Source organism: Pelodiscus sinensis, chromosome 1 (genome assembly GCF_052426305.1).
Source record: "Pelodiscus sinensis isolate ZL-2025 chromosome 1, ASM5242630v1, whole genome shotgun sequence".
NCBI classification, from domain to species: Eukaryota; Metazoa; Chordata; order Testudines; family Trionychidae; genus Pelodiscus; species Pelodiscus sinensis.
The window spans coordinates 315,826,762-315,854,255 of record NC_143052.1 but is presented as its reverse complement, the minus strand read 5'-3'; the positions used below and the strand labels follow the sequence as shown (position 1 = coordinate 315,854,255).

The 27,494-nt window shown below is 40.5% G+C and overlaps 1 protein-coding gene across 4 annotated transcripts in view; it reads right to left on the bottom strand.

Annotated features, from left to right (window-relative positions):
* ARHGAP20 (Rho GTPase activating protein 20) overlaps positions 1 to 27,494 on the bottom strand; it is a 94,447-nt gene that overhangs the window by 9,236 nt on the left and 57,717 nt on the right. The window contains exons 4-12 of one of the 4 annotated variants that reach the window (XM_089775621.1): positions 26,249 to 26,398; positions 23,995 to 24,036; positions 23,604 to 23,688; positions 17,327 to 17,404; positions 14,206 to 14,298; positions 13,039 to 13,105; positions 10,595 to 10,780; positions 5,799 to 5,977; positions 2,726 to 2,887 (exon numbers count right to left, since the gene is read on the bottom strand). In XM_089775621.1, coding sequence (XP_089631747.1) covers positions 2,726 to 2,887; positions 5,799 to 5,977; positions 10,595 to 10,780; positions 13,039 to 13,105; positions 14,206 to 14,298; positions 17,327 to 17,404; positions 23,604 to 23,688; positions 23,995 to 24,036; positions 26,249 to 26,398 — 1,042 coding nt within the window. Of the gene's footprint in view, positions 1 to 2,725; positions 2,888 to 5,798; positions 5,978 to 10,594; positions 10,781 to 13,038; positions 13,106 to 14,205; positions 14,299 to 17,326; positions 17,405 to 20,827; positions 22,831 to 23,603; positions 23,689 to 23,994; positions 24,037 to 26,248; positions 26,399 to 27,494 lie in introns of those variants that run through there. The other 3 variants (XM_089775622.1, XM_089775623.1, XM_089775624.1) reach the window with 3 other exon arrangements.

The window sequence follows — 27,494 nt, the reverse complement described above, 5'->3', positions numbered from 1 at the left end:
CTGGCTAGTGAGTGGTAATTTTAACCAAAATAGTTATATCAGGAAAGTCTTGGTGTGGATGTTGTTTTTAGCAGCCTAAAGGCAACTTATATTGACACAATGATTCCCCTTTCCCAGCTGTGAAACTAACTTAACATGTCTTACCGGTACTGTCCTATTGCAACCCAGGCCCCTGCCAACTCTTTAAATAGCTCCCTGCTGGCTTTTGCCGCAGCTCAGCCAGCTCTTGCCAGAGCTGCGCACCAGGGCGCATCCGCCTACGTTCACCTCTGCCCTTCCTATATGAGAACAGCTACCCATGTATAAACTATGGATGTTAAAACGGAAAACTTTTAATTCAGGGCCTGTCACCTGGGCCACTGGGGCCATGCTGCCTCGTCCACTGGCCCTGCTGAGGCCGGTGCTGCTCTGGCCTACCAGAGCTCACCTGCAAGGGCTGGTTAACTTAAATGTACCGGTGTAAGCCTTATGCTTACTGCTTAACTTTCGTATCAAGCACCTTTATACTTAATTCCATAACATAATTCCAGTAATGAGTTGGCTATGCCACCTGAACACTATCAGTATAATTAAAGCAGCACAAATGTCCAGTGTAGACAAGCCATATATTTTACAGTGATTTTCCTACTGGGCCTGATCCTGAGCCATTGACATCATTAGTAAAGATTCCATTGGCTTCAGTGGTGACCAATTGGACCCCTATTACCCTGTGCTCATGTACTCATAATTTTGCTTTCAGTTTGCGACTGTCACAGTACTGCCAAAAACCAGATTGAATCTGATGATAAAAATTAAAGTAAACTAATTCTGCCTGCACATTTTCTGCAAAATAAGACTTGTGCTTCCCTGAATTACTGACACAAAGCTCAACTCTGATCTCCAATGTTCCTATAAATAATGAATCACAATAGCTGCATGCTGGATGTGGTGTTTGGTCCACATCTTGGGGAAACTCTTTTGATACAAGTGTCTGAGATGGGCACTCTCAAAGAACATTAAAGTGAAATGAATCAACAGAGGAGTCCCCCAGGAGCATGGTTCATGAATTCAATTCTCTGTCAAGTTTTCTTTAATGTACAGCCAGCACTTACTCAGCAGATGTCATTGACTCTGAAAGCCTGAAATGGGGTCATGCTTTAGCACACATGAACTTGTGAACCAGGTCTATGAGGCATATTATACAAATAGGCTTTTCTTTGACATCAGACACATGCACCCCCATTTTCTCTCCTATTTGAGACTACTGCAATGAACATGGATTTCCAGCTGAACCTCATGGTAATAAGAAGGGTCCTGATCCAACAAAGCACTTTAGCTGTTGCTTAACTTGAGGCACAGGAACAGTGCCACTAGGGCCAATAGCCTTACATATGCTTAAAGTTAAGCCCACACTGAAGTGCTTTGCTGGGTGAGGGCCATGCTGCTCAGCACTTTGCAGGATTGAACACTAGATATGCTAATTATCTGCAATGAAAAGAAAAAAAAACTACAGTGCTTTTTTCTTTTTGCTACAACCAGAATAAGTGGGCTCAATTCAACCCCAACATTTTGCCGTTTCATATGCTTGTTTTAAACCTTGAACAGGTCACTTTTCCACAAACAAAACAAACCCTATTATGATATGACAAATGGGCAAAGTGAGGTAAAATGTATGCCAGTGCACCATTTGACTTTATTTAGGCACTATTTTGAGTGGTGTTCTCTGTACAAGCATGAGTCAAAATCATTTAAGGGCTTTGATACCGAGAAAACACATTTCACATATTTTAGTTGTAGAAAAAGTAACTTGTGTCAAGTTGTGCAGAAAAACAAAACCTGAGGAGTTCTACTAGCACAAATATTATTCCACATTCTTTCCCACGACCATACTTGATTTCTTTAAAAAAGAACAGGTGTGTTTTTCTTTATGTCTACATGTTATTCAGCAATTGCCTCTTTTACAGTGAGAATATTAACATCAGCAGCACAGCATGAGGAGGAGTCAGATTCTGTGCAAACTCCAAGGCAGGGACCTCACTTCATTTGATGGATTGTTCAAGATCTCTCGAGCAAATACAGAATGTCATTTACTGTCAGTAATACCTGCAGTAAAACCTTCAAAACATTTTGAAGCTTCCAATCACCAGAAGGCAGATCATCGCAACATGATAAGAGACAACTCACAGGCATCAGAAATGGTAGAAACAGCAGCAAGAGGAAAAGCATGCTTTGTTAAGAAAATCCTACTAGAGACACTACTTGGACATATCTCAATTGAGATTACACACCCAGCTGTAGACAAACACTTGAAGGGTAATAAAATAACAGGGGAAACGTGTCAGTCCATATTTGAAATTTATATACAAAATACACAATCAGAGAAAACGCTCCCAAACAGGCTGGTAGATGATTGTGAATTCTGGATAGTCTCTGCATGAAACAATGTTGTCATGTCCATATTAGTGCTAATACAAAGACAATCCATGGAAAAAGACACCTGAATATTTTGGGACACAGACTATCTCCAGTGTCTTAAAGTTTCTAGCATCTTTGCAGAATAAGGTCTTCATTCTGCAAAGAACTCCAATTGACTGAGAGCTAGAAGACTTGGTGGATCAGATTCTAAACGAGGTCAGAGGTTTTATTTTTTAAATTAACTTCTGTTGCAGAAAACAAGCTGACTAGTTGTTATATCCCTCCTTCTATCCCTGCCCTCAAGAAGAGAGGAGTAAGGATCTTTGCATACCTTAAACACTGAGGCTGTCACAAATATGGATTCACAAGCTAAGTGCACTTCAGCTCCGAAATTAAGCTTCTCCTTGAGTTCTCGGCAGGATTTTGCATTTGCTGAGCGTCTGAAAATACCCCTGGTAAAAGGTCCCTCTTTGTAAAGGAAAGAAAGCATGTCCTGTGCAAAATTAAAAAAGCCAGATAACCTGCCTTAGGTACTGATTCTTTATCTGTTACTATTAAGATATAGTTTAATCCTTTCCCCCCCATGTGCAAACTTGTCCTACAAAGATTCACAAATCAAAACCATATTGGGTTATATTCTCTACTCCTTGGGCTTCGTCATCCAACTCTCATTAAAGCTATGATCTGGGACACTGAGATGAGACAAAATTTCTTCAAAGAAGTTGTGAGACTATCCATACCCAATATAATAATAATATTACTCAGTACTGAGCTACTACATTATATCTTCAAAGCAATGTGGAAATATTATCCAGTTTATACTGCTGTACAGGAAAAGACCAATACTCCATCTATCAGATGCTTCAGAGGGAGGGGTCAAACCTTCTCTACTCACCTGTTCAGCACGGCTATAAACTATGTGCAAAGGTATCCAGCCCAATTTGTATCTTGAAGAGCCTAACATGATTTTATCCTAGCTAGTAGGTACTTCTCATTCCATATTGATCTGTACTTCTAAATCCTAACTAAGGATCAGAGTTTGCACCCTTACTCTATGTGATCAGTACTTTCCTCAAATTGTTTTGTTTAAGGACTTTTTAAAAATAGTAATTATACACACAGGTAGACAGACACACACGTTTGTCTTAAGACCAAATTATTTAAAATAAGGAAAATAAGCTGGTTACAAAGCAATCAAGTACTGTTTGATTTATGGCAGGATCTCTGAGCTGACTGCAGGGGAATGGTGAACATAAGAATGGCCACACTGGGGCTGTGTCCAGACTCAGGGTTTTTTTCGAAAAAAGTAGCCTTTTTTCGAAAAAACTTCACCTGCGTCTAGACTGCAGCCACGTTCTTTCGAAATTAAATCGAAAGAATGCGGCTTTTCTTTCGACGGTGGTAAACCTAATTCCACGAGGAAGAACGCCTTCTTTCGAAAGTGCTCTTTCGAAAGAAGGCGTTCTTGAAAGCAAACAGGCTTTTTAGAAAGAGAGCATCCAGACTCACTGGGTGCTTTCTTTCGAAAAAGCGGCTTGCTTTTTCGAAATTCCGCGTGCAGTCTAGACGCTCTCTTTCGAAAGAGGCTCTTTTGAAAGTATCTTTTGAAAGAGCCTCTTTCGAAAGAGGCTTGCAGTCTAGACATAGCCTGGGTCAGACCAAAGGTCCATCTAACCCAATATCCTGTCTGCCAACAGTGGCTAATACCAAATTACCCCCCCCCCTCCGAGGGAGGGAACACAACAGATAATCCTCACGTGATCCCTCCCCATCATCCATTTTCAGACAAAGAAAGGTGGGGGACACAGTTCCTCCCCATCCTGGCTAATAGCCATTGAAGGTGGCTGGTAAAGAAGGCATTAGCATTAAATGGAATTATTGTAACTGTAAAAGTTATTGGAACTATGGCTGAAAAATAGTTCTTGGCTAATTTGGCAGTCTGGGCTGCTGGGTAGGTCTCCCTGAGGCTCAGCTATGCAAATATATTAAACAGAAACTATTTAAAAGTTTGCTTCTTTAATATTTCTTTCTCTTCCATAAGTTGGGAGCTAAGTGTCCATCTATGTGCAAGCACCTTTTATAGAGACACTGTTCACCTAAGTAGTACTCACATCAGAATTTCCCTTTCTTTGTGAAGATTTAGAGTTCATCAGTTAAAAATGAGCTAAATCCTACAATGCAAGATCTCAGCTTGAGAACGAAGGTTTAACCAACAAAACTGGTCAACATTTTAGGCAATAAGTTAAACAAATGAAGTTAATGGCTTGACATGCTTTTTGTACAATAAAAACTAAAACAACCTTTTCAGTTAAGAATGCTAGTTATAATGCTTTAAACCCTGAGATTTATCTTCTCCATAGAGCATCCCCGATGTTCTCTTTCTCCTTGCAAGTAGGAATAAGAGATCCTCCGGAAAAGGGCTTTATTCCGGAGGATCGCGCCAGTCTAGACGCTCTTTTCCGGCTTTTCCCCAAGCCGGAAAAAAAGCGGCGGCCATGTTTATTTAAATCCCGCGGGGGATATTTAAATCCCCCGCGGATTTCCCTATTCTGACTTGCCTGCTTTGCATGCCTCTTCCGGAGAAGGGGCCAGTCTAGACGTAGCCCATACGTTTTTCAGACTCACATTACTAATTGTACCAAATGGTATCTATGCAACTAGTAACTGTACTTTTTCCCAGACAAAAGTTTTGAAAGGATTTGAGTTTGAGATTCTCAGAATGTATCAGTGGCTGCACTGGGCTTGAAGGATAGAATAGTTCAACAACAGATTCCAAGGTAAAATGGAGCTTATCTCTGCAGGGTTAAATCAGATGCCTTAAAATTATCAAAATTCATAGACAATGCAGCTAAAAAAAAATAAAATGCCCTAGAATCTCCTGAAAAGTCCTGGTATAAACATCATTAGGTAATGTGAGGAACACATGTCAAGGGCAAGCAGAAGGGCCAGATCCTCTGCTGGTGTAAATCGACATAGGTAGACTGGCATTGCAGGATCTTTCCCGATTTATCGAAGATCTCAGAGTTAGAGGCCTGATTCCACAACACTTCTGTTGAGTAGTACATACATCTACTGAGGAGTACTCTATGGGGCCAATTGCATGAGTAAGGGTTGTAGAACCAGGCCAATACAGTAAAGAGAGATTAATTTTTTAAAAGCTTCCCATGATTACATACAAATTGCAAACTGATTTGTATTAACCTGGTCTGACCACATTTTGCAAACCTTTTTTTGCAATCTGTGCTGACAGCCAAAGTCCTGGCTCAAACCTGGAGAGGATGTTTCCTCCCGGTTTCTCTATGGAGGATAATTTCAGTACTCTGGCTCTCTAACACCCAACCTTCTCACAAACTAAGCAAAGAAATCTCAGCTGTGTAATAGCCAGCCCAGAATTTGTGACTTACCAAGACAGGTTTGGGCAGATTGTCGTTCTCACAGATGGCTGGCAACGACAGACCAAAAAGCTTCCCTGGAACAGGAGACGTTGGAGACAGAGGTGTATTGTCCAGCTGAGGACTTGCACCACGCCAAAAGGCCCAGTTTATGATTGATCTTTTCCTTTTAAATGGCTTTTGGCTTAGTTCTGGGGAAAAAGTGAGGTGTTTATTAGAAGAAATGTACTTTAGCTCCATTCCAATATTTGAAACCATAGAAACCACTACAAAACAGACGGAAAAGTTTCACAAACACAACCAACTCGTCGGTCTGGCTTAGCCTATTCCATTGGTGTGCATCCCAGTACATGCACATTCGGAGAACATGCCTTGTCATCCAAGCTCTCAAAAAAGAATCACAAAGGTCTGCTCTGCATTGCTTGACTACTGCCAGAACACTCAACTTTCAATTTAGGATTAAGAAAATCAGACCATGGAGTTTACATGCATTTAGATTGTGGAACATGCACAAAACCCACATAGCCTCCTCTTTTTAAAGAAGAAATTCTTCTCTTGCTGGAAGCATTCCAGTCCTTACTGGCAATGGGCAGGAGCAGTCTCTGCACTAACATCAATAAGTAAGCTGAAGGGGTCTATTAAAAGCCAACAGAAAAATCCAGTTGCCTCTCCAAGTCTTTTGCACAGAGTGAGCCTATCTGTGTACTTGCTCCAAGCATTTGCTGACCAGTACTCAAGAACCAGGGCCTGCTCTTTAATCCAGGTCTTCCACCTGGCACTTCTTCATGATGGCACCACCTGGCACTTCATCATGATGGCACAACACCACTGGGCTAGACTACTAAACATAAGAACTCTTTATTCATTTTGATTATTTTCATGAGGTGTGGTAACTGAAAACTGTAAACTGCACTTCAGATAGAAGCTCTTCTTTATATCACAAAGCGAAGGAAACCAAGGTATTCTTAAGGCTTCCCAGGTGTTTATATCATATTATAGAAATTCTGGCTCAACTGCAAAGGATATTTTGGAGGGCTGTGTTGGCAATTGTAAGGGTAGAAATATGAGAGAGAAAAACTTTATTTATATATACTTCTCTCTTTCTTTTGTCTCCAAAGTCATCTAATTCAGGTTCACTGGATCCTTACAGCTATGAACTTTTCCATATCTTGATTCTTTCATCCTGCAGAAGGGACCTACATTGCTAGAATCTAGGTGTAACTACGGATTTCAGTGCAATATAGACACATGTCTTGTACTTCATCACACATGCTTTTAGTGTCAATGGAGAATTTTGTTATACATTGTTCCATTGCAGGAACTTACATACCCACTGGGAGCAGGAGAATTCATTTAATTAATATTTGACAGGAAGTTAGAGTAACTCAAAATGTGAATGTTTTAACATTACAGGCTGATGAAAAATACTTTTTATTTAAAAAAATACACGAGGACATAAAGTTCTGTTCTTACAATGGCAAGTGTATACTTATGCTCTGTTGTTGCAATAAGTATGTTGAGCCCATTGAAAGAATAAAATTAAAGAGAGTTTCTGTTTTGGAGAATTAGGAATAACATATTAAAACTTAACGGCATTTATCATAAAAATTAGGAACAATTACTAGCTTCTTGCTATTTCCTTCGATTCCAAGAGGCCTATGCACTTTAAGAAATTATGCAAACAAAAAAGGGACCATTTCAAGGAAATGCAGTGATCATTTGGGAGAGAAACAGCATCAGTTTGACAACACACTTTAACTATTATTATTGATTATCTAGAACAGGAAGTGAAACAGAGGTAAAACTATGGGGAAATTTAGGTAAGCAGAATAATTACCCAAAGTGGCCCCCTTTTAAAAATTATTGCCCACCCCTGTTCTATGGCACAGTGATGAAGGAGGAGTAGCCAACTTGAACATAAAGGCACATTGACGGGGGTAAAATCTATGCAATGTGAAAGTATTTCACCTTTGCCAGTGGCCTAGTATGATACCCAAATGAAACACTTATGCTTCTGTGTCTTGCTAATTGTATATAAACCATGTTGTGTGTAGACAACAACCATATTTAGAAACAACTGTATCCCTAATTGGCTACACATTAAGTTGGAAGCTGTAGTAGAGACCGTATAAACTCAGTTTCAAGTAATCTATCTTATCCCATTTCGGGAAAACAGAATCAATTAAGAGAGGTGCATCATGATGAGCAACAAGATTGTCACCTTACACACAGCACAGACAAACCTCTCCTTTTGTGTGAATTCTTCTGGTACCTAGACAGAACGGCCAAGTTATTACATAACAACCAGATAGTCTTTGGCATGCTGATTTGAAGATAAGCCTCAGGTCAGCTATTAACCTAATCACACCTGTGTACTTACTGCCTCATTCCTAAAATATGCCATGAAGTAATAGATCCTGCATAACACTGGTGGGTAGAGAGGAAATTATTTTACTATATAAAAAATAGAGAAGTCATTCTTCTGCTTTACTCCGTGCTGATTAGGCTTCAATTGGAGTATTGTCTCCAGTTCTGGTCACCACATTTCAAAAAAGATGAGGAGAAACTGGAGAAGGTCCAGAGAAGAGCAACAAAAATGATTAAAGGTCTAGAAAACACGACCTATGAGGGAAGACTGAAAGAACTGGGCTTGTTTAGTTTAGAAAAAAGAGAAGACAAGTATCTAAAAGGGTGTTATAAGGAGGAGGGAGAAAAATTGTTCTTCTTGGCATCTGAGGTTAGGACAAGAAGCAATGGGCTTAATTGCAGCAAGGGAGGTTTAGGTTGGACATCAGGAAAAACTTTCTGCGTGTCCTGGTGATTAAACACTGGAATAAATTGCCTAGGGGGGTTGTGGAATCTCTATTACTAGAGATATTTAAGAGCAGGTTAGACAGACACCTGTCAGGGATGATCTAGACAGCATTTGGTCCTGCTGTGAGGGCAGGGGACTAGATTTGATTACCTCTCAAGGTCCCTTCCAGTTCTAGTGTTCTATGATTTTATGAAAATGCAATTAATTTCCTATGTAATGTGTAATACATATAAACATCAACCCCCATATATTTAATTTCTAGATATGTTAAAATTGTGTCTAGGCATACATTCTGAGCAATGATATCCAGAAAATAAGATTAATTGGCAAGGCATGTGAAAAAGTTATATGTATATATGATTTTATATTATTATTATTACTGCAGTATGTAATTTAGAAGAGGTGACAACTGAGATCAGGGTCCCAGTATGCTAAGTGCAGTAAAAAAAACTCATAATAAGAGAGTCCCTGTCTCAACAGGTCTACAGTCTAAGGTCCCAAGCAACCTACAAAAAACTCAGTTGCTTAACTTTATGCACTGAGCTGTCTGTCTCACTGATGTGTCAGTGCACAAAATTAAGTGTGTACAAGAGTACACATGGTTGAACCTGATACAGAGAGGACAAAGGGTGGGAAAGTATTATGATCACCATCAATAGAATAAAAGATGTACTTAAGTACATGCCTAATATTAAAATGTGAGTAGTCCACTTCAGAGAGCCACTAAGAGGACAGTGGATACATAACTTTACAGCTTCCTTCCTCACCTCAAAATCCAGTCACCTTCCCTATCTAATTTTACATCAGCTATTATTCTGCAACTCTTTTCTTTCAACTTAATGTCATGATGAATGCTGCTCCACCTCCAGATGGTCTACAAAAAAATCCCCCTCCCCTCCCTCCGAATCGAGTAAGATTTCCCCTTGGATGCCTATAAGCGATGAGTACGCAGATGAGAAATTAGGCCAATTCTGGCAAGGAACACTCTGCCAGCGGCTGCAGTGCCCACACCAGCAGTGCCAATACAAGTCCAGGAATGTTCCATACATTGGGCTCTCTGATCTTCTTCCTGGAGACACTGCTTGATCTCAAAGTGTTGGGCACCATTCTTGATGGTGGTCCTACAGGTTACCCAATTCTTCACCTGCCTCTGTAATTTTTATTTTTGTTAAAGGCACTGAAATAAATCTTATGCTGATTTACACTGCGATGTAGCTATCGGGCAATAACATTCACATGACAGACAAGTGTAGACAAGGCTTTAGAAGGTACATTTTAAGCAGAACTATTCTGTCAATGAAAGCTAATCTGCAAATGATCTAATTACGATAGAATGAAGTTAAACATTTTGTACACTTTTCTTATATATCTAGTGTAGACTGGCTCTTCAGTTCAAACTCTAGCCTTCTACCCCTTTTGTTGTTGTGAATAGTGCAGACAAATTTTGAGGTTCCCCTGTAGTGGGGACACACTATTTCAATTTTGTTATTTTGGGAGTTATTCTTGAGAATTTAGTTATTTCAAAATAATTTCCTAGTGTAGACTTGCCCTAAGAGACTTGTCTGAGGTGATGCAGGTAGTGCAGGGCACAGCCAAGAATTTAATCCAAATTTCCTGAGTCCCCCTCTCATGCCTTAATCACAAAACCATCCTCCCTCACTATGGAAAAGCAAGGCCTGTGGAGAAATGATTTTCTGATCAGTAAATAAATGGGTAAAATAAACAGACAGGCAGGAGATTTGGCCGTCAGTTTGCTGGTTTTGGAACAAGTATTTGATAGGCAGTTTCATAAAAATGTAACCCGGTTCAAAAAAAGAAAAAAGCATAAAAATACAGTGAACTCAAGAGAGCACAATCTCTCTTCTATTTGAAATGCACATCCGGACCCTTTCCCCCTCATCTTGTGCCCCCATTACATGATTGCTTTCTATAACATATAGAGGACATGAAGACTCTCTCATTGAATAACACCTTTGTAAAGGGATGGACTTACCATTCAGTTGCTGGCACAAACCCGAACGACTTGGCTTCAGGATAAATTGGCACTGCAGCTCTCGGGGCAGCTGTTCCATTAAGGACTCATGAAGGTCCAGAGGATAAGCACAATCTTTTGATCCCTGTGTCTGGGGCACAGCATCACGAATATGGCTCATTTTAATTCCAAATGGATATTCATGTCCTATTCAAACAGAAATCTAAATAATCTATTTTGGATTGGCTGGGAACTGGCAAAATTCAAACTATTAAAAGAGAAAAAACAGATTTTTAAATACTGGCTTGCAACTTTATCTCTTGGTAACCTTGGGATAAAGCTACTCTGATTCTCCTCTCATTTCTGCTGGCGTAAAGTCATCTTTGACTCCACTGTAATCAGTTACAGTGTGTATAAGACAATTTAGGCTAATTTTGTTAGTCAAATTATGCAAATGCCGAGCAGAGAATCGCAATTTTGGAATCCAGTGTTTCCACTGGATGAAAATCTAGGTATTGGTTTTCCACATGGAGCTGGCAAGAAATGAAAGTTCTGGTAGCTATTATTTGCTTTGGTAGCCATTATTTGCTGAACACACAAAAAAGCATTAAATTCAACATAAAAGTGATCTCCCCTCTCTGGCCTTGGTAACTGGGAAACCTATCATTGACACAATTAGAGTTCCTGTATGATTTGAAATAGGAAGGAAATGTTAAATATACAGTTAACTGCAACTAGTTTGTCAATTTTAACTGGAATCTTCAGGGATATACAGCATCTATTCATTTCAATGTAGTCATATGAAAACTCCGATGAAGAACTACCTCAGGTCTTGTCTACAAACACAAAAGGTGGACTGAAGGCGTGATGTTAGTTAAATTTGTGTAACTGTATGTAGACGAGGCAGAACCTGAAATCTGTCGATGAAATCTTCTTTGAGGATGATAGACACAACAAAGTTGAAACACTTGCAGTTAGATGCACATCAGCAGGCAGAATTTGAGACAAACACTGGGCCCTTAACTTCTCCAAGTAAGCCTTTGGGTTAATATCAAGTGTAGTATATCAATTTAACATCCAGTATGTCTTCTACTGAAAGGATTATATTCTGCACTTGCAGAAGAAGAGATTCAATAAACTGAAAGATATTTCCCATATTTTACATTCTATTATGATAAAGCCATACTAGGAGTTATATCTGAACTAAATTACAAACAATATGCCGAATGACACTCTAGTATGTTTCAAAGACGAAACAATTTGCATTGTCTATAAAGCGCACACATTAAGACATTTTATAAATATGAATGTTGTCTGACACCAGTAAAACATTTGTTGTTACAGCTATTGTGAGAAGGAATACTATGATTTAGCTGCAATTAGATTTGTGAGACGAGAGGAAAAACCTGCAAATTGTTCTTGTTCCCTGTTTCTATTTGCCTGCAGAATACTATGCAGTGTAAGCAATGTATTATTTCAAAGGAGGAAAGGTTCTCAAACATGGAAAGGGGGTCAATTCTTGAATTAAATGAGAAATGGGCCAGGACTAACTCCTCAAGCTTAAAAAAAAAAATTAAAATGTTTTGTTCTACTACTGCAAAGCAGAAAAGCCAACCAGCAGAGAGGACATAAGTACATTACCACACCCACACCCTGGGAATCTGCTGAGACAGGGAACACTGTACATATGCTATGGCAATATAGAAGAAAACATGACAAACCAGACTGGTTTCATAAGAGAGAGAAGGTGTATGATTAGAGGGGCTAAATCAAGGTTTACCAAGTGCAAAATAAAAATCTCACCATGAAAGAAACGGTACTTTTCAACTGCTAAGCGGGAACAATATATCAGAGCTCTCTTGCGCAAAATGATCAAAGAACTCAACAGTTGGAAAGTACCATTTCCCTTGAAAAACAACAAATGGTCTGGTAGCACTTTACAGACTAACAAAACATATAGATCAGCGTTTCTTAAACTTTTTGAGACCAAGGAACATCAATTTTTTTTTTAAACAAGGAACACCAAGCATTTTGTGTTGAGAAGAAAAAAAAGTGGGGGCGCGGGATAAAGATGGAAAAAAGTTGCCTGCCCCTTTAAGGATGGCCATTTTGAATTTTGTTGTTCTCTGTGTCACACCTCCTACTGCCTCGCGGCACACCGGTACAGTTTAAGAAACACTGATGTAGATGGCATCATGAGCTTTCGCGGGCACAGCCCACTTCTTCAGATGACCAGAGTGAACATGTTTTGTTAGTCTATAAAGTGCTACCAGACCATTTGTTGTTTTTTAAGTTTATCCTGTACAGACTAACTTGGCTACCCCCCGAAGCTTCATTTCCCTTAAGACAGGCAAACTCACATGCTAGGGAAGTACTGAAATAAGAAATCACACTTCTGTTTTCTGTATTTCTTATTTACTTTTAAAATGATAGTGATTCAAAATAAATTCATTCCAAAACCTCACCAATAAGTGGGTAAGGAGCATCTTCTTTTCCTGAATTCACCCACAGCTGATAGTCTTTTTCAGAGCCCTTTAAAATCAAAACAGTCAGCAATTAGGAGAGGGATGTATTCAGTTTCTTACAATAATATATTAGTCTGTGCATTAAAATTACGAACAAGGGGACTCTCCAGAGTGTGACTACTCCTGCAATTACAAAAAATAACATCCAAACTTGTGAATTGTTTGCATTATACAGACTAACTCGGCTACCCCTCTGAAACTTTTGTATTATACTGTTCTATATGGGCTGGTAAGAACCATCTCCAAGCAGCATAAATGACTACCAGGAGTCCTTCATTTCAGCCTTTTCCAGATTCACAGTTCACAGACAGGCTATTCTCTCTTTACAGTAGCTGTTAAAGGGGAGACAGTTTACCATACGGAAGAGGAATGGAGGTAGAGACTAAGTGGCTTCCTTAAGGTTATACAGTAAGTCTGTGATAGAGCATGCACTTGAACCTGAAGTCATAAGCCATAGCCTTAAACACTGAACCATCCTTCCTCTCAGTTATCTACCAGGCACCCCTTTGCAAGTGTATCCAGCTTTGTCTCATCCTCCTATAGATTTCAGCTCCACATAGCTCAATTCTTTCCCCTTTGTACTTCCTGTACGAATTGGCAGGGCTGTAGAATAGATGATGGCAACATTATGAGACCTTGGTCCTTGGTGAAGAATGTGGTCAGGATAAAGAAGAATTGGTATGCAGGGCTGGATTCTACCCTCACTTACATCTGTGCAACTCCTGTGACTTCGCAGTTTAAGGGTGCACATATGGAAAAATAGAGCTCTACAGCATAGGTTTACCAAACAGAGTTGCGATTGCAGATGGTATTGCACAACCAATGGGCCAGATACGGCCCAAGATATAATGCCATCTGCTCCTGACTATCTAAACTTGCTTCACAAGCGTTGCACCAGGAAGCTGTCATTTTGATTTACAAAATGGCAGCCTGTGGACAGATGAATTGCAGCAGGTCTTGACACACTGGCTGTGTGGGCACCAATTTGGCTATCGGCACCATCCAGCTGTGCAAACATCCAGCTGAAGGACTTAAATGCAAAAGATCTGTATCTGCAAGCAACAGCCTCAACAACAGCACATCCTCTCTGTTTGACCTGATGGGTACCTGTGCTAAGCCTTTTCTGAGATGGGAATCTTCAGTGGCTTGTAAGCTCCTTTTGGACAGGCCCATATCTTCTCTTATGCCACTCTGAGTACCCTGTTGGCAATCAAGGATTAAGAATTGTAAATCCCTGTCTCCATGCATCACCACACAGGGTCTTCTTAAGTCCTGGCCTCATTAGCTTAACAACGAATTCCTCCTCCTGATCGGTGAGAAAAGGCACAGTGGATGCATTTTTACAGAGTATCTGCTTCAACCTCTTTCAGTGAGTCTAGTGGTGCAGTTATGAATGAAAAGCAAGAAATCAAGAAACACGTGAAAATATCATGAGGCTTTTATCCCCGTTATGCATTCACCAAGTGTTTTTTTTTCAAGCACAGAGAAAGGCCCAAATGCCTCCTGTTTCACATGGTGCTATCTAGCAAAAGCATGAAATGTAAATGACACTTGGACACCATTCACAAGGAACACAAAGAAAACAAGGGCATTTTTCCAGAGATAGAATTTTTGCCTCAAAAATTAAATTCAACTGAGGCATGCCTGTCTCTGAGGTATCATTTGAGGCGATTCACTGCATTGCACAGACCACAGCCTCATGCAATTGGGAAATCTTTGATTTTGCCAGCTACTATTAATATAGTGAATATAATGCGTGAGGAGACTGAAACAAACAAGCTTAAAGCCATACCACTCCCCAACACCACAGTGAATTGAAGGATTCAAGTGACAGCAGCAGATAAGGAAAACACACTGGTGAAGCACTTGAAAAACTTAGCTGCTTTTACTCTTCACCTTGATGTGAACAACGAGGATCCGGCTGACTACGAGTCTGGCAGTAGCTTGTGGTCTAGACTGTACTGGGTCTTACGGTGAGGGGAGGGGACTGGAGTCAATGACCTCTTGAGTTCCCTTCCAATTCTAGTGTTCTATGATTCTAGGATAGTGACACATTTCTTGGTTTTTGTAAAATACACATCGGAGTGGTGCAATTCTGAGACATTCTGTTCTGTCTCCTTCTTCCTAGATGAGAGACAGCACAAATGGTATATTTCATATTCTTTGATCACACTGGAGGATTTTTTGCACTGATGGGAGTTCTGTCTATGACAGGCCACAAAGTAGGTCTGTTTGCCTTGGTAAAGGAAGTTGCTTCATCTGCTGTGGGGATTCACTGCATGATTCATAGAACAACTGGCATCTAAAGCTCTAAATCCAGAGCTAGGTGAAGTGTTGTAGCAGGTCTCATTTATTGTGAATAACACTGTCACATGCATCTATTTGCAAAGCTGTGTAAAGAAATGTGGCCCAATCATGACATCTTGTTGTTCCACACTGAAGTTCATTGGCTCTATTGCATGCCTATACAATAGACTGCAAACAGTGAATGAGCTGATTTTCTACATGGCTAAAGGAAGATGTGCCTTCTTGCCTATATCACGGACATGTTTGGGAAACAGATTAAACTGAATACAAATGTCCAAGAAAGAAAGCACACATCGTTCAGCTGAGTTAAGAATCCTGTGATTTGATAACAAACATTGTTTTCTGGAAGAATAAACTATTGAAGACAAACTGTGAATCATTCCTGCAATTTTGCATGTTCCTGACAGTGAAATCATGCAGTCTTCCACACAGGTGATGGCTGATCATCTCAGCTGGCTGGAGAAAATTTACATCCTTCCTCCTCCCCCACCCCCCACTCACAGGGTGCGAAGCTCCTTTCAGTGTAAGACTGCACCACGGAATCACCAGCAACTGAAATCAAACACCTCATCAAAATTGCTTGTGATAATTCTTGTGAGGAACATATCCCCGATTTTCTCTTCCAGGATTCTAGGTCACTGTTAAGAACAAATATCTGGCACTCTCAACACATACCTTGAAACTAATAGTGATTTTTACAAGCACATAATTGTGTGAAGCTGGATTCAGGGCACTTTGTCCATCAAGTGTCAGTACTGATCTAGTGTTGATGTCCAATAGGAGATTAGATGTGCAATTTCTACCATGACGCTAAACTTTGAGAAGCTCTGTGGCAACATGCAAGGCTATGTGTCACAGAGAGCATTAAATAATGTACATAATGGGAAAGCACCTTGGATTCTTTGGCCACTAAATTGCAACCTCTTCCAAACAGACTTCTCCCCCCCCCCCCCAGACTCATTTAATCTGGATTTTCTTCCTACGTTCCTAGTGCTCTCGAGCCAATTTGTATTTGCCTCCTTTGCCCACCTATAATTATTCTGATCCACCCAAGAAAGTCGTAGCCACTTTCATGGGGACTGACAGAAGTGCAACTTTCTGAGCCAGATAAGCACAGCTGCAAAGCAAGTTAGCAAGTGGAAGAAAGAAAATAAATAGGTGTGGGAGGCATCCTTAATGCCTCAGGGCCAGATGTGAAGAGCAGATATATACGACTGAACAGTACAAAATATTTACTTTTTCTTTGTAAAATATATAGGAAAGGGACAGTGTGTGGGAGAGAGAGAGAGAGAGAGAGAGAGAGAGAGAGGAAGGGCTGGTGAACTCAGTTTTGAGAGACTGATTGCCTTTCCCAATAGCAAAGGCAAAGCAAAGCCATTTGCTTGCACAGTTGTGACAGTCCTGGTGTAACTGAAATTCTAGGAACTCTGCATTTGAAGGAGCCTTCCAAACCCATGCTTCCCTTTCCTGACCAGCTTGATAGTTTAGACCAATTGAACAATGACATTTCATAGGAATTTGCAGATATAATTGTGCATATCTAACTTTGAAAACAAATCAGGCCAATACAGCCAGAGTTGGCTCCCCAGGTAAATTTCAGTCTTGAACAGGAGTTGTCTGGAGCACTTAACTTGTGCTTGTCTCAATTCACCCATCTACAAAATAAATTTAATAGCAAACTCAAATGCTGTGTGTATCTCAGAGGAGTGTTGTGAGCCTCTGTCAATACTTGTAATGCATTTGATGATCTGCAGATGAAAGCCTTTATACTAATATGTGCCTTCATACCAGTTATGAATCACTGAGCTTTTATGATAACAGATGTAATTCATGTCACTGTCTTCAATTTGGGGAAAGAAAGATAGATTTTTAAATAAACAAACAAATAAAGGAGTAATCAAATCTGATTGCAATGACTTACGTTAATCCCCAGCTGCTGCAAGGCTGTGAGAATTATGTCATTCGCTGTATCAGCATTGGTTACAGTGAGCATTTTCGACTGTGGAGGGAAAAAAGGGGAAGGGAAAATTGGCATTCTAGACCACAAGGTTTGCAAAGTATAGCCTTCCCATGACTTTGCATGAGAATAGCTGGTGCATTACAGTACTGAAAAAAACATCTGTGCAAAACACAGTGATAAGATCTTAGCTAATAAACAGTATGTGCTTTTTGTGCTTCAGAACATGCTCTCAGGCTTGTCAATACGTGGACCCTGCCCCACTTTTCAAACACTTATGGGAAGGGGAGTGGATGTGATTTCATGGTGGAGACCCATTGCATTAAAACATACAGTTGAATCAGTCACTAAGAAATGTACCTATCCTTCATGAATTTATCTAGTTCTTTTTTAACCTTCTTGCAGTCTTGGCTTTCTCAAGGTTCTCTGGCAAACAGACCCACAAGTTCACAGTGTGTTGTGAAAAGAAATACTTCCCTTTTGTTTGTTTTAACATGCTGCCTAATAATTTCATTTTGTGACCCCCTATATCTTGTGTTATGAGTAAATAACACTTTCTTATCTATTTACTAGATACTAGTCATGATTTTACAGACCCTCAGCCATATCCTCCCCGTCATCTCTTTTCTAAGGACAGTTTTATTAATCTCTCTTCATACAGAAGCTATTCCATACCCCTAATCATTCTTGTTGTCCTTTTCTAAACTTTTTTGAATTCCAATGCATCTTTTTTGAGATGGGGCAACCACATCTGCACGCACTACCCAAGATGTGGATGTACCATGAATGTATAGAGAGGCAATAGGACATTTTGTCTTACGTATCTCAATGAGGCTCAACATTCTGTTCATTTTTTTGACCGTTAATGCACACTGAGTGGATATTTTCAAAGAACTATCCACAGTGACTCCAAGATCTCTCTTGAGATGGTAAGAGTTAATTTAGACCATATCATTTTATAGGTATAACTGGGATTATGTTTTCTATAACAGGACATTGGTGTGACACAGTAGATGAGCTGAGCATTCTGAGCATCTCCAACTCCCTCTTTTATATGCACTGCTGTATTTTGATTTGAATCATTCCTGGTAGTCCTGCTTTCTGGAAGGCCAGCTTCCAGAATGACACTGCGACACTACTATTACTGACTGCTGGACTTCGATATTATTCCTGCCTTTTTGAGGGAAACATCCTCCATAATAAGTCTTGTTTTTTATTTGCCATGACACCTAGTCTCTAATTTTGTCTTCAGCCCTCTCTCCAACCCATTCCAATCAATCTTTTTACTACTGTGTCTTACCAGCTCCAACCAAAGAAAAAAAAAAACACCAAAAAATGTAGACTTGGTAATACGTAACTAGACCGTATTTCTGTATAAATTTATGTCACCCAGAGGTGTGAATAATCCACATCCCTGAACAATTTATGTAATACCAACCTAACAGCAGGTGACAGCTCTATGTTGGCAAGAGAGCTTTTCCAACCAACAGAGCTATTGATTCTCATGGGACAAGAAGTAATTCGGCCTACAGGAAAGCTTGGTCTCATTGGTTTAGAAGTCTTCAGCAGAAGCATTACAGTGGTGAAGCTGCATCAGTGCAGCTTTACCTTTTTAGCACATCTCATGTATATGTAGCCTTATATTTCCAAAATGCTGTTTGAGCATGAACTACTGCAAGGTAGATAAATGTTACTGACCCCACTTTACACATGGAAGGGGGAAGAGACACAGAGGTCCAGTATCATAGCAGGAATAGGTATGCAACCTGGGATTTGAACTCTTGGCTCCAAGCCAAGAATCAGTTTGCTAGGCCTTGTGAACACAAACAACACATCGGCTTAAACTGGCCACAACATTTCCAGGTAATACACAACATTTTACATGTAGCAAAAAATCTGGAACATTCCTCTGTATCAATCCTGGATAGTAACAAACTGCCATGGCAATCAGAGTGAAGTAGAGAGAATGTTGTATATTTGCTTCAGGACATATCAGAATGCTCATATCATAAAATAACTTAACATTTCCCCAAAGCAACAGCATCTGGCACTTGGGAGTAGGTCAACACATTTGCATAAGTTTTGCCCTTGGCTAGAATATAATAAAATGTTTTGTGCTGCTGTCCTTCCTCCCCCAAAATGAAACAATTCCCTAGGATCCCCTGCTGCTATAGTACACATGACTGTAGCATCATAAGAAATATTTAGAATATGTAGCTTCCATCTGCTTCATCACTGAAAACATCTAAAAATAGTCTGGTAGCATTTTAAAGACTGACTAAACACGTAGATGGTATCATGAGCTTTCATGGGCACAGCCCACTTCTTCAGATGACCAAGGTGTTGGAAGTCCAGAACCAAGACTTGGTTTCTTGGATTTGGACTTGCAACACTCCGGTCATCTGAAGAAGTGGGCTGTGCCCACAAAAGCTGATGATACCATCTACATGTTTTGTTAGTCTTAAAGTGCTACCAGACTATTTGTTGTTTTTTAAGTTTTTCCTGTTACAGACTAACTTGGCTACCCCTCTGAAACTTTTGAAAATATCTAGACCAGCGGATCTTAAACTGTGGGTCAGGATCCCAAAGTGGGTTGTAACCCCATTTTAATGGGGTTACTAAGACTGGCTTAGACTTGCTGGGGCCAGGGCTGAAGCCTGAGCCCCATGGCCTACAGCTGAAACCAAAGCTCAAGTATTTAGCCCTAGATGGAGTGGGGCTCAGGTTATAGGTCCCCTGCCTGGGGCTTGAGCTTTGCCTCCACCCCTACTCCACCCAAAGCAGTGGGTCGCCGGCATTGGTCCCCCATCCTGGGGTAGTATAGTAATATTTGTTGTCAGAAGGGGGTCATGGTGCAGTGATGTTTAAGAACTCCTGATCTAGAGAACACGTATTTCATTTCCAGGAGTATCAGTCTCAGGTGACCAACTTTGGCTCATGAACTAATTTTAGCTAGAAAGGTTTTAAGCTACTGCCCCACTCTGAATGCACACAAAAGATTTTCAGATCCATTTTCAGAAACAGCTAAGCACAGGTTGGCTCACTTCCCTCCACCCAAACTGACACTGTTTATTCACAGTGCTTTGAGGGATCTAGTAACGCTAGCTGTTGTCCTTTCAGTGATTCCCTGTGAAAGGAGGAATACTTCATGTTTGGAATTACTCAGATATAGTATATTCTCAGCAACTTCTTTTTAGGCTCTTGAACATAATGCAGATTTTTAAAGCAGCAGGTAGAGGGGAGAAGAGATGGATGGATGATTTATGGATGCTAGTGTTTCTTGGAGGACTTATCTACATACTGAAACAGCACTAGTTCAACTTAACTTGGTTTAACAACTGAATTAAAATGTTGCCACCTCCCTATGTTGACATTCTTATATTGGTTTAAAAAGTGTTTTATCAGATTAGTTTCTTTTTCAGAAAATGTATTGATACAGGTCATCTTAGCACATGTGCAATGTACCTCAAGTGGCACGTGCTCAGGATTCATCACCAAATTTGGTCTCTGGGTTGGCTCATTAGCTTGGGACGGGTACCTGCAGGGAGTGTGATGTGAACACCGATTCATGGTTAAGGTGATACAAGCCAGATTTAAATTGACTTAGCAGTATCCACACCACAAATTACACAGTTTTAATTAAATCAGTACAAAAATCACCTTGTAGTTGAGAAAGTGCCACTCTGTATGTAGATCAGGCCTGAGAATAAAACCAGGTCATGTCATCAGGGGCGGCCCGTGGCTATAGGCCGATGATGACGTCAACCCATTGACGGCCATGCAGGCGGGGGGCCAATCGTGCGTTCTGCCTGGGGCGCCAGCTGCCGCAGCCCGCCTCGAACCACTCCTGCATGTCATACAAATCTCTCTCAAGAGGCCTAAGTGTAAACTACTTCAGAAAGATCTCTCCGAATTATCGACTCCCCAGCTTTGCTTTCTATCTATAGAGGTGTGTTTCTGAACCATGAAAGTGTTGCTGCTCTAAAACAGTATTTTTAAAACATGATCCCATGTACTGAATAGAGAGGAAACATTTCACAGACTCATAGATTTTAGGACCAGAAAGGATCAAAGTGATTACCAGCGGTAGGTAATAAAAATCCCAGCATCCTGCCAGGGTTATTCCCTGGTGAGCTGCTGCTGCTGCTATGTTTACCAGCGCCTTTGCAGGTATCACATGATCACAGTTTTCGTTGGCCGTGGATAACTGTTTGCAGCCAACAACAGCTGCAATCGTGCAATACCTGCAGAGGTACTGGTAAACAAAGGGGAAGGCCCATTAGAGATTAACCCTGCAGACCAGCATTTGTGCACCCCAGATCCAGTCTGACCTCATGTATAACACAGAACTTCCCCAAAATAATTACTAGCGTGAATCTTTCAAAAAATATCTAGTTTTGATTTAAAATTTTAGAACTTATGAAGAAAATTCACCACAACTCTTGGCAAACTGTTCCAATGATTAACTGACCTCCCTGATACAAATGTACACCCTATTTTCAGTCTGAATTTCTTTAGCTTCAGCTTCCAACCATTAGAGCACATTAAATCTTTCACTGCTAGACTGGAGACCTTGTTAAATATTTGTTCCCTATGTATCAAGTCACCACTCACCTTTTATATTTTAAGCTAAATAGACTGAGCTCTTTGTGTTTCCTTGAGGCACATTTTTCATAAAATTATAATAAATGCAAAGCAACGTGCATTAGACTGGAAAACATAATTCCAATTTTATATATATACACTGATGTGGTCTAAATTAGCTGTTACCGACAAGAGTGAGATCTTGGCGTTATTATGGATTGTTCTCTGAAAACATCCACTCAATGTGCAGTTGAAGTCCAAAGAGCTAACAGAATGTTAGGAACCATTAGGAAAAGGACAGATAAAGAAGACAAAAATATCATAATGCCCCCATAGAAATTAATGGTATATCCACATCTTGACTATAGGAGATCTTTACTATTCACAGAATCACTATTTGTGGTTCCACATATTTGTGGGTCTCCCCTCCTGGAAGAGAGACACAGGAGCTAGGAACCAATGGGAACTCACCACTGCTCCCAGCCCCCACAGTAAATTCCCTGCAACTGCCAGGAGCCATGGTGACTTCCCCGTGGGCTCCCAGTAGCTGCAGTGAGTTCCCTGTGGCTTCTGGCCCCCACAGTGAGTTCAGGGAACTACGGCTCCCAGTATCTGCAAATTTCGCCATTTACAATGGATGTGGGAATACATCTACCGCAAATGGAAAGGGTTTCCTATACTGTATACAGGTCTGGTCACCCCATTTAAAAAAAGATGCATTAGAATAGGAAAAGGTGCAGAAAAATAATTAGGGATATGGAACAGTTACTGTAGGAGAAGAGATTAAAAATACTGGGAATTTTCAGCTTGGAAAAGGCATGACTACCAGTACATCTACACTTGCTCCCTAGTTCGAACTAGGGATGCAAATGTAGCTGACTGAAATTGCTAATGAAGCGGGGATTTAAATATCCTGCGCTTCATTAACAATCTCGCCCACACGCTATTATGCTTGCCAGCTGATTCGAACCAGGAAGTGCGCTCCGGGACACGTTAGTTCGAATCAAACCCCTTGGTTCAAACTAACGTTACTCCTCATTTTTCGAGGAGTAACATTAATTCAGACCAAGGGGTTTGATTTGAACTAACGTGTCCCAGAGCGCACTTCCTGATTCGAATCAGCTGGCGAGTGGAATAGCGCGTGGGCGAGATTATGCTAATGAAGTGTGGGATATTTAAATCCCCGCTTTATTAGCAATTTCGGTCAGCTACATTCGCATCCCTAGTTCGAACTAGGGAGCAAGTGTAGACATACCATAAGAGAAGATATGACAGAAATCTATTAAATCTTGAGTAATGTGGAGAACGTGAGTAAGGAAGTGTTGTTTTACTTCTTCACATAACACAAGAACTGGACATAGAATTCCAGACACAGATGCACCTGGGCCAAATACAAAGGTAAAATAACCTCCCTACTCCTACTTGAGATTCCCCAGTATATTCATCCCAGGATTGCATTACTCCTTTTGGAGTCATCCTGAGAGCTCACGTTCGGTTCATTATTCACCATGGCCCAATCCTTTAGAGTGGGCTGCATCCTGAGAGGTGGTGGGGCCCTAAAGCTCCCACTGAACTCACTGGGAATTATTGGTGTTTAGTACCACTCAGGCCTTTTGTGATTAAGCTTTAGTTCCCTTTTTTGCTCAGAAATACTTACATATGCACAATTTCCTATATCCTTTGCAATGATCTTCAGTGGAATGCTCTTGGGATAGTCTTTTTCTTTCTCTTCTTTGATTCGACTAACAAAACAAGCAAAGATCACCGATTTTCATTGTTAACAAAACTGGTAATATTTTTATGTTGTACCCAAGTAATAGCTGTGTAAAGAACGATATGATAGCAAGGTTATCATTGGCTATAAACCTACCATGGTTTCCAATATACTACTATACTTTTGCATGAATGAAGTTGATAGGTGGTGGAACAGAAGCAGAAGCAGCAGCGCAGGGGAAGGGAGGAGGCATTAGCAATAGACAGTTTAGATGCCTGAATGAGTCTCTTCCACCCCTTCTCTGAGTATTGTTAACAGAATCAAAATAAAGTACCTTTGCAGGGAAGAGAGCCACTTCTCCTTTTGCTCTGGAGAACTGCAAGGATTATAAAACAGTGACAAATATAGAAGAAGTCAGACAGCATGCAAGTGCCACAATAAAACCAATCAGAAGAGCATATATGTTGACTGGCATATCCATGAACACATGGTAATGTTAAGATTTGTTGTGACAGACTGTACCAAGCACTTACTGACCCCTAGAGCCAGCCTCACTGACTTGGCACTCCCTGTTCTGCTGGAAGAGGAGAGCATTGAGTTCAGAGGCTCAAGGGTTGCCTAGAGAGAACCAGAGAGAGGTGGTCCTCTAATGCCTAGAAGGGCCAGGAGAAAGAAGAGGCTAATCAGGGCCAAGCAGACAGATTTAAAAGGGCTGGTTACTGCTACTAGGAACCAGTTCTGGGTGAAATCAAGACAGGAAAAGCTCACTCTCTCTTGGCCTTAAGTAAGCAGTAAGGGGTTTAACCTTGACAGCATTTGCCCTGGGTTTCTGTGAAAATCCACAACAAATAATAAGCTTTAATGCCCAGGTAGCTATTTTGAGTTCAGTGTTAATTTGTTTTCTGTAAACTTGAAGTGAGCCTACTCCATGAGGCTACTGGCTCAAGGGAGCCCTTGACAACTATTCACAGGATTTTTAATTTTCAGTGAAAAACTGCTTCCCTACAATTGAAATAAAAATTATCTATATTGGGATAAAGTCCTAGTGTTCAATTTTTCACTATAGAAGTTAAAATTCTGTCAACAAAGTCAATGGGAACAGGATTAGAATGCTAAAATATAGGCTGTTAAAACGTAAACAAAAATCTAATCTAAGTTTAAGGATATCACTGGTATAATAAAGGCTGGCGAAGCTCCTCCCATTCTGTTGCTTTTTCTTATTACTCATTATAATAGACTAGTACTTAAAAGGCCCCAGTGAGGACTGAGGACCCATTTTACATATGATTTTTTAAAAATTTTATCTTACCCATAGACTTTGAAAGGTACTAAGCTATCCAGATATATGTATAATTGTTCATTTAGTGGGGTAACTATAGTAATAAGGAGCCTAACTTTCTTGATCCAAATCCTACCCTAGATGAAGAAAAGATTTTCTCCCACTGGTGCTTCTGGAAATCAATTCTCCAAATTTTCAGGCCAGATATTTAGGGAACTATAAACCTTGGTCAGTTTTCCTCCTGCAAAAACATACACGTTTGAACTTTATTTTTTATGTAATTGCTTAGCAGATTCTCACTTATCTCTTCAGAACTCCTATTTATCTCTGGATATGAAATCACTTTACTTACATACAATCTAGGGTTCCCTTTTGACTAGTCTGTTACTTTCACATCAGACTATTTCCTTCCAGCTTTAAAGAATAGGCTACTGTCCCTAAATCAAAGCTAAATTTTATTGGCAAGAGTTTAATTAAAATAGGAATTTCAGCTTTGTTTCAGACCTAGTCTCTTAAAAAAAAAAAAAGTCAGTACTACAGGGTGTGTCTAGACTACATGCCTCCGTCGATGGAGGCATGTAGATTAGACAGATTGGCAGAGGGAAATGAAGCCGCGATTTAAATAATCGCGGCTTCATTTAAATTTAAATGGCTGCCCCGCTCTGCCGATCAGCTGTTTGTTGGCAGATCGGGACAGTCTGGACGCGCCGCTGTCAACAAGGAAGCCTTTGTCGATCGGCGCAGGTAAACCTGGTTTCACGAGGTTTCAAAGTTTCTGGTTTAGGAGGAATTTTGAACTTATTTTTTCTGGAACACTTGAAATAGGAAAAAAAAGGAGTCAACATTTTATTGATTCTTGCTTGTATTAAGTGCAAACTCCACTCCTTCACAAGCTCTGTATGGTAGACTCTGACACCTGGAAAGGGCTGACTATGAGCCCAGCTGTATCTGTTCTGCAGTTATTCCTACTAAGTAACCAAGGTATTTACAGAAATATATTTTTAAAACAGACAATTAACACCAAGCATGTACACAGCACAAGTCATATAGCACTTTGCCAAATCTTCGGTTTTCTCAGTACCCATAGGAACTAGGTAAGTACCATTCCCACTCTTTTTGAGATTGGGAAACTGAAGCAAAGATGATAGCTGACTTGTCTCAATGCAACAGAAGGAATCTGTGTCAGTGCCATAGAGATTTTGGCTTCCAGCATTAACGTGTGCAGACTATACCTCATTTGTAATATTTTAATGACATTAGTAATCTACAGAAATTTAATAAAGCAGCAAATACACCTTTCCATTCCTACCTAAAATTAACAACGCAGTTGGTGGTAGGCCAGCCTATAACGAAGGACCTTTCTGGGTTAATGCTGCCCTCATAGACCTCTTCCATGCAGGATGCTGTCCACATTTCACAGAGACGCACTTGGCTCTTTAGTTTGAAATTATATTGTGACCTGTTGGCAGAAATGCCAGATATTAGACACATGAAAACAGAGGGACCCAAGTTATTAGATTCGCTGGTGCTGACATGCAAACTTCCATCAGAGCTAAAAAGAGAGATTACTTCAAGTTAGAGAAGTAGGATTTCTTTATTGGGCTTTTGTGCTCACAGATAAATAGAATTTACTTTCCATTCCACATGCAGATGCCTCTTGGCTGTCCTGACCCTGCTCCTTCCTAAGGTAGTGTAACCCACATGCCTAGTGTGGTTCACCATAGGGGTGTAAGCAAAAGCTTATCAGATAGGCGACACTCTAGTCGACTAGTCATTTTCCCCCTCCCCAGAAAGAGGCAACAAGGGTGGTGGAAGTGAAGCGGTTGCTGGGGGGAGCTGTCTTAAAAGCTGGTTCCCCCCAGCTCCGTGGGAGAGGGCAGGAGTGCAGCAATGGTGTTCCACCTTTGAAATGTACAAGAGTCTTTGCTGGAGCTCTTGTCCATTTCTAAGGCGGAACGCTGTGTGGCACTTCTGCCTTTGAAATGTAGCAAAAGCTGGGCTGGTTCTTGCTACATATCAAAGCTGAAGCATCTAATTGAATAGTTGATGGAAATTCCATCAACTTTTTGATTAGCTGATTAATCTAATTTTAACATCCCTAGTTCACTGTCCCAAGTAGTAGCACTTAGACCACTTACAGTGAGAGATAAGCACAAGGGAGCTCTACAGCCTAAGCTAAGAGACAGCTGGCTTTTAGCTCAAGCTGTAGAAAGGCTCCGATACTAAGCTCCAGGGTCCCAGGTTCAACTCTGCGTGGTGGTGGTTACAGTACCTCCACCAACTATAGAGATTGTAGCACCCAATTCTGAACTTTTTGGTGGGGCAAAGAAAGTGATAGCTTATGTTGCTTTATCTCTATTCCAATAATTTAATGCCACCAAGGGTCTGGAACGGTAGTTTGACTGCTTAGATCAGGTGAACAATGCATATGAGTACTAGGTTAGCCTGTGAGCTACACAGCCAGGGAATTTAAGGTCTGAATAATCAACCCTGGATTTGTTCACTACAGAGTTCTCTTTCTTCTTGTCAAACTGCAGGGCCCACAGATAGATTGT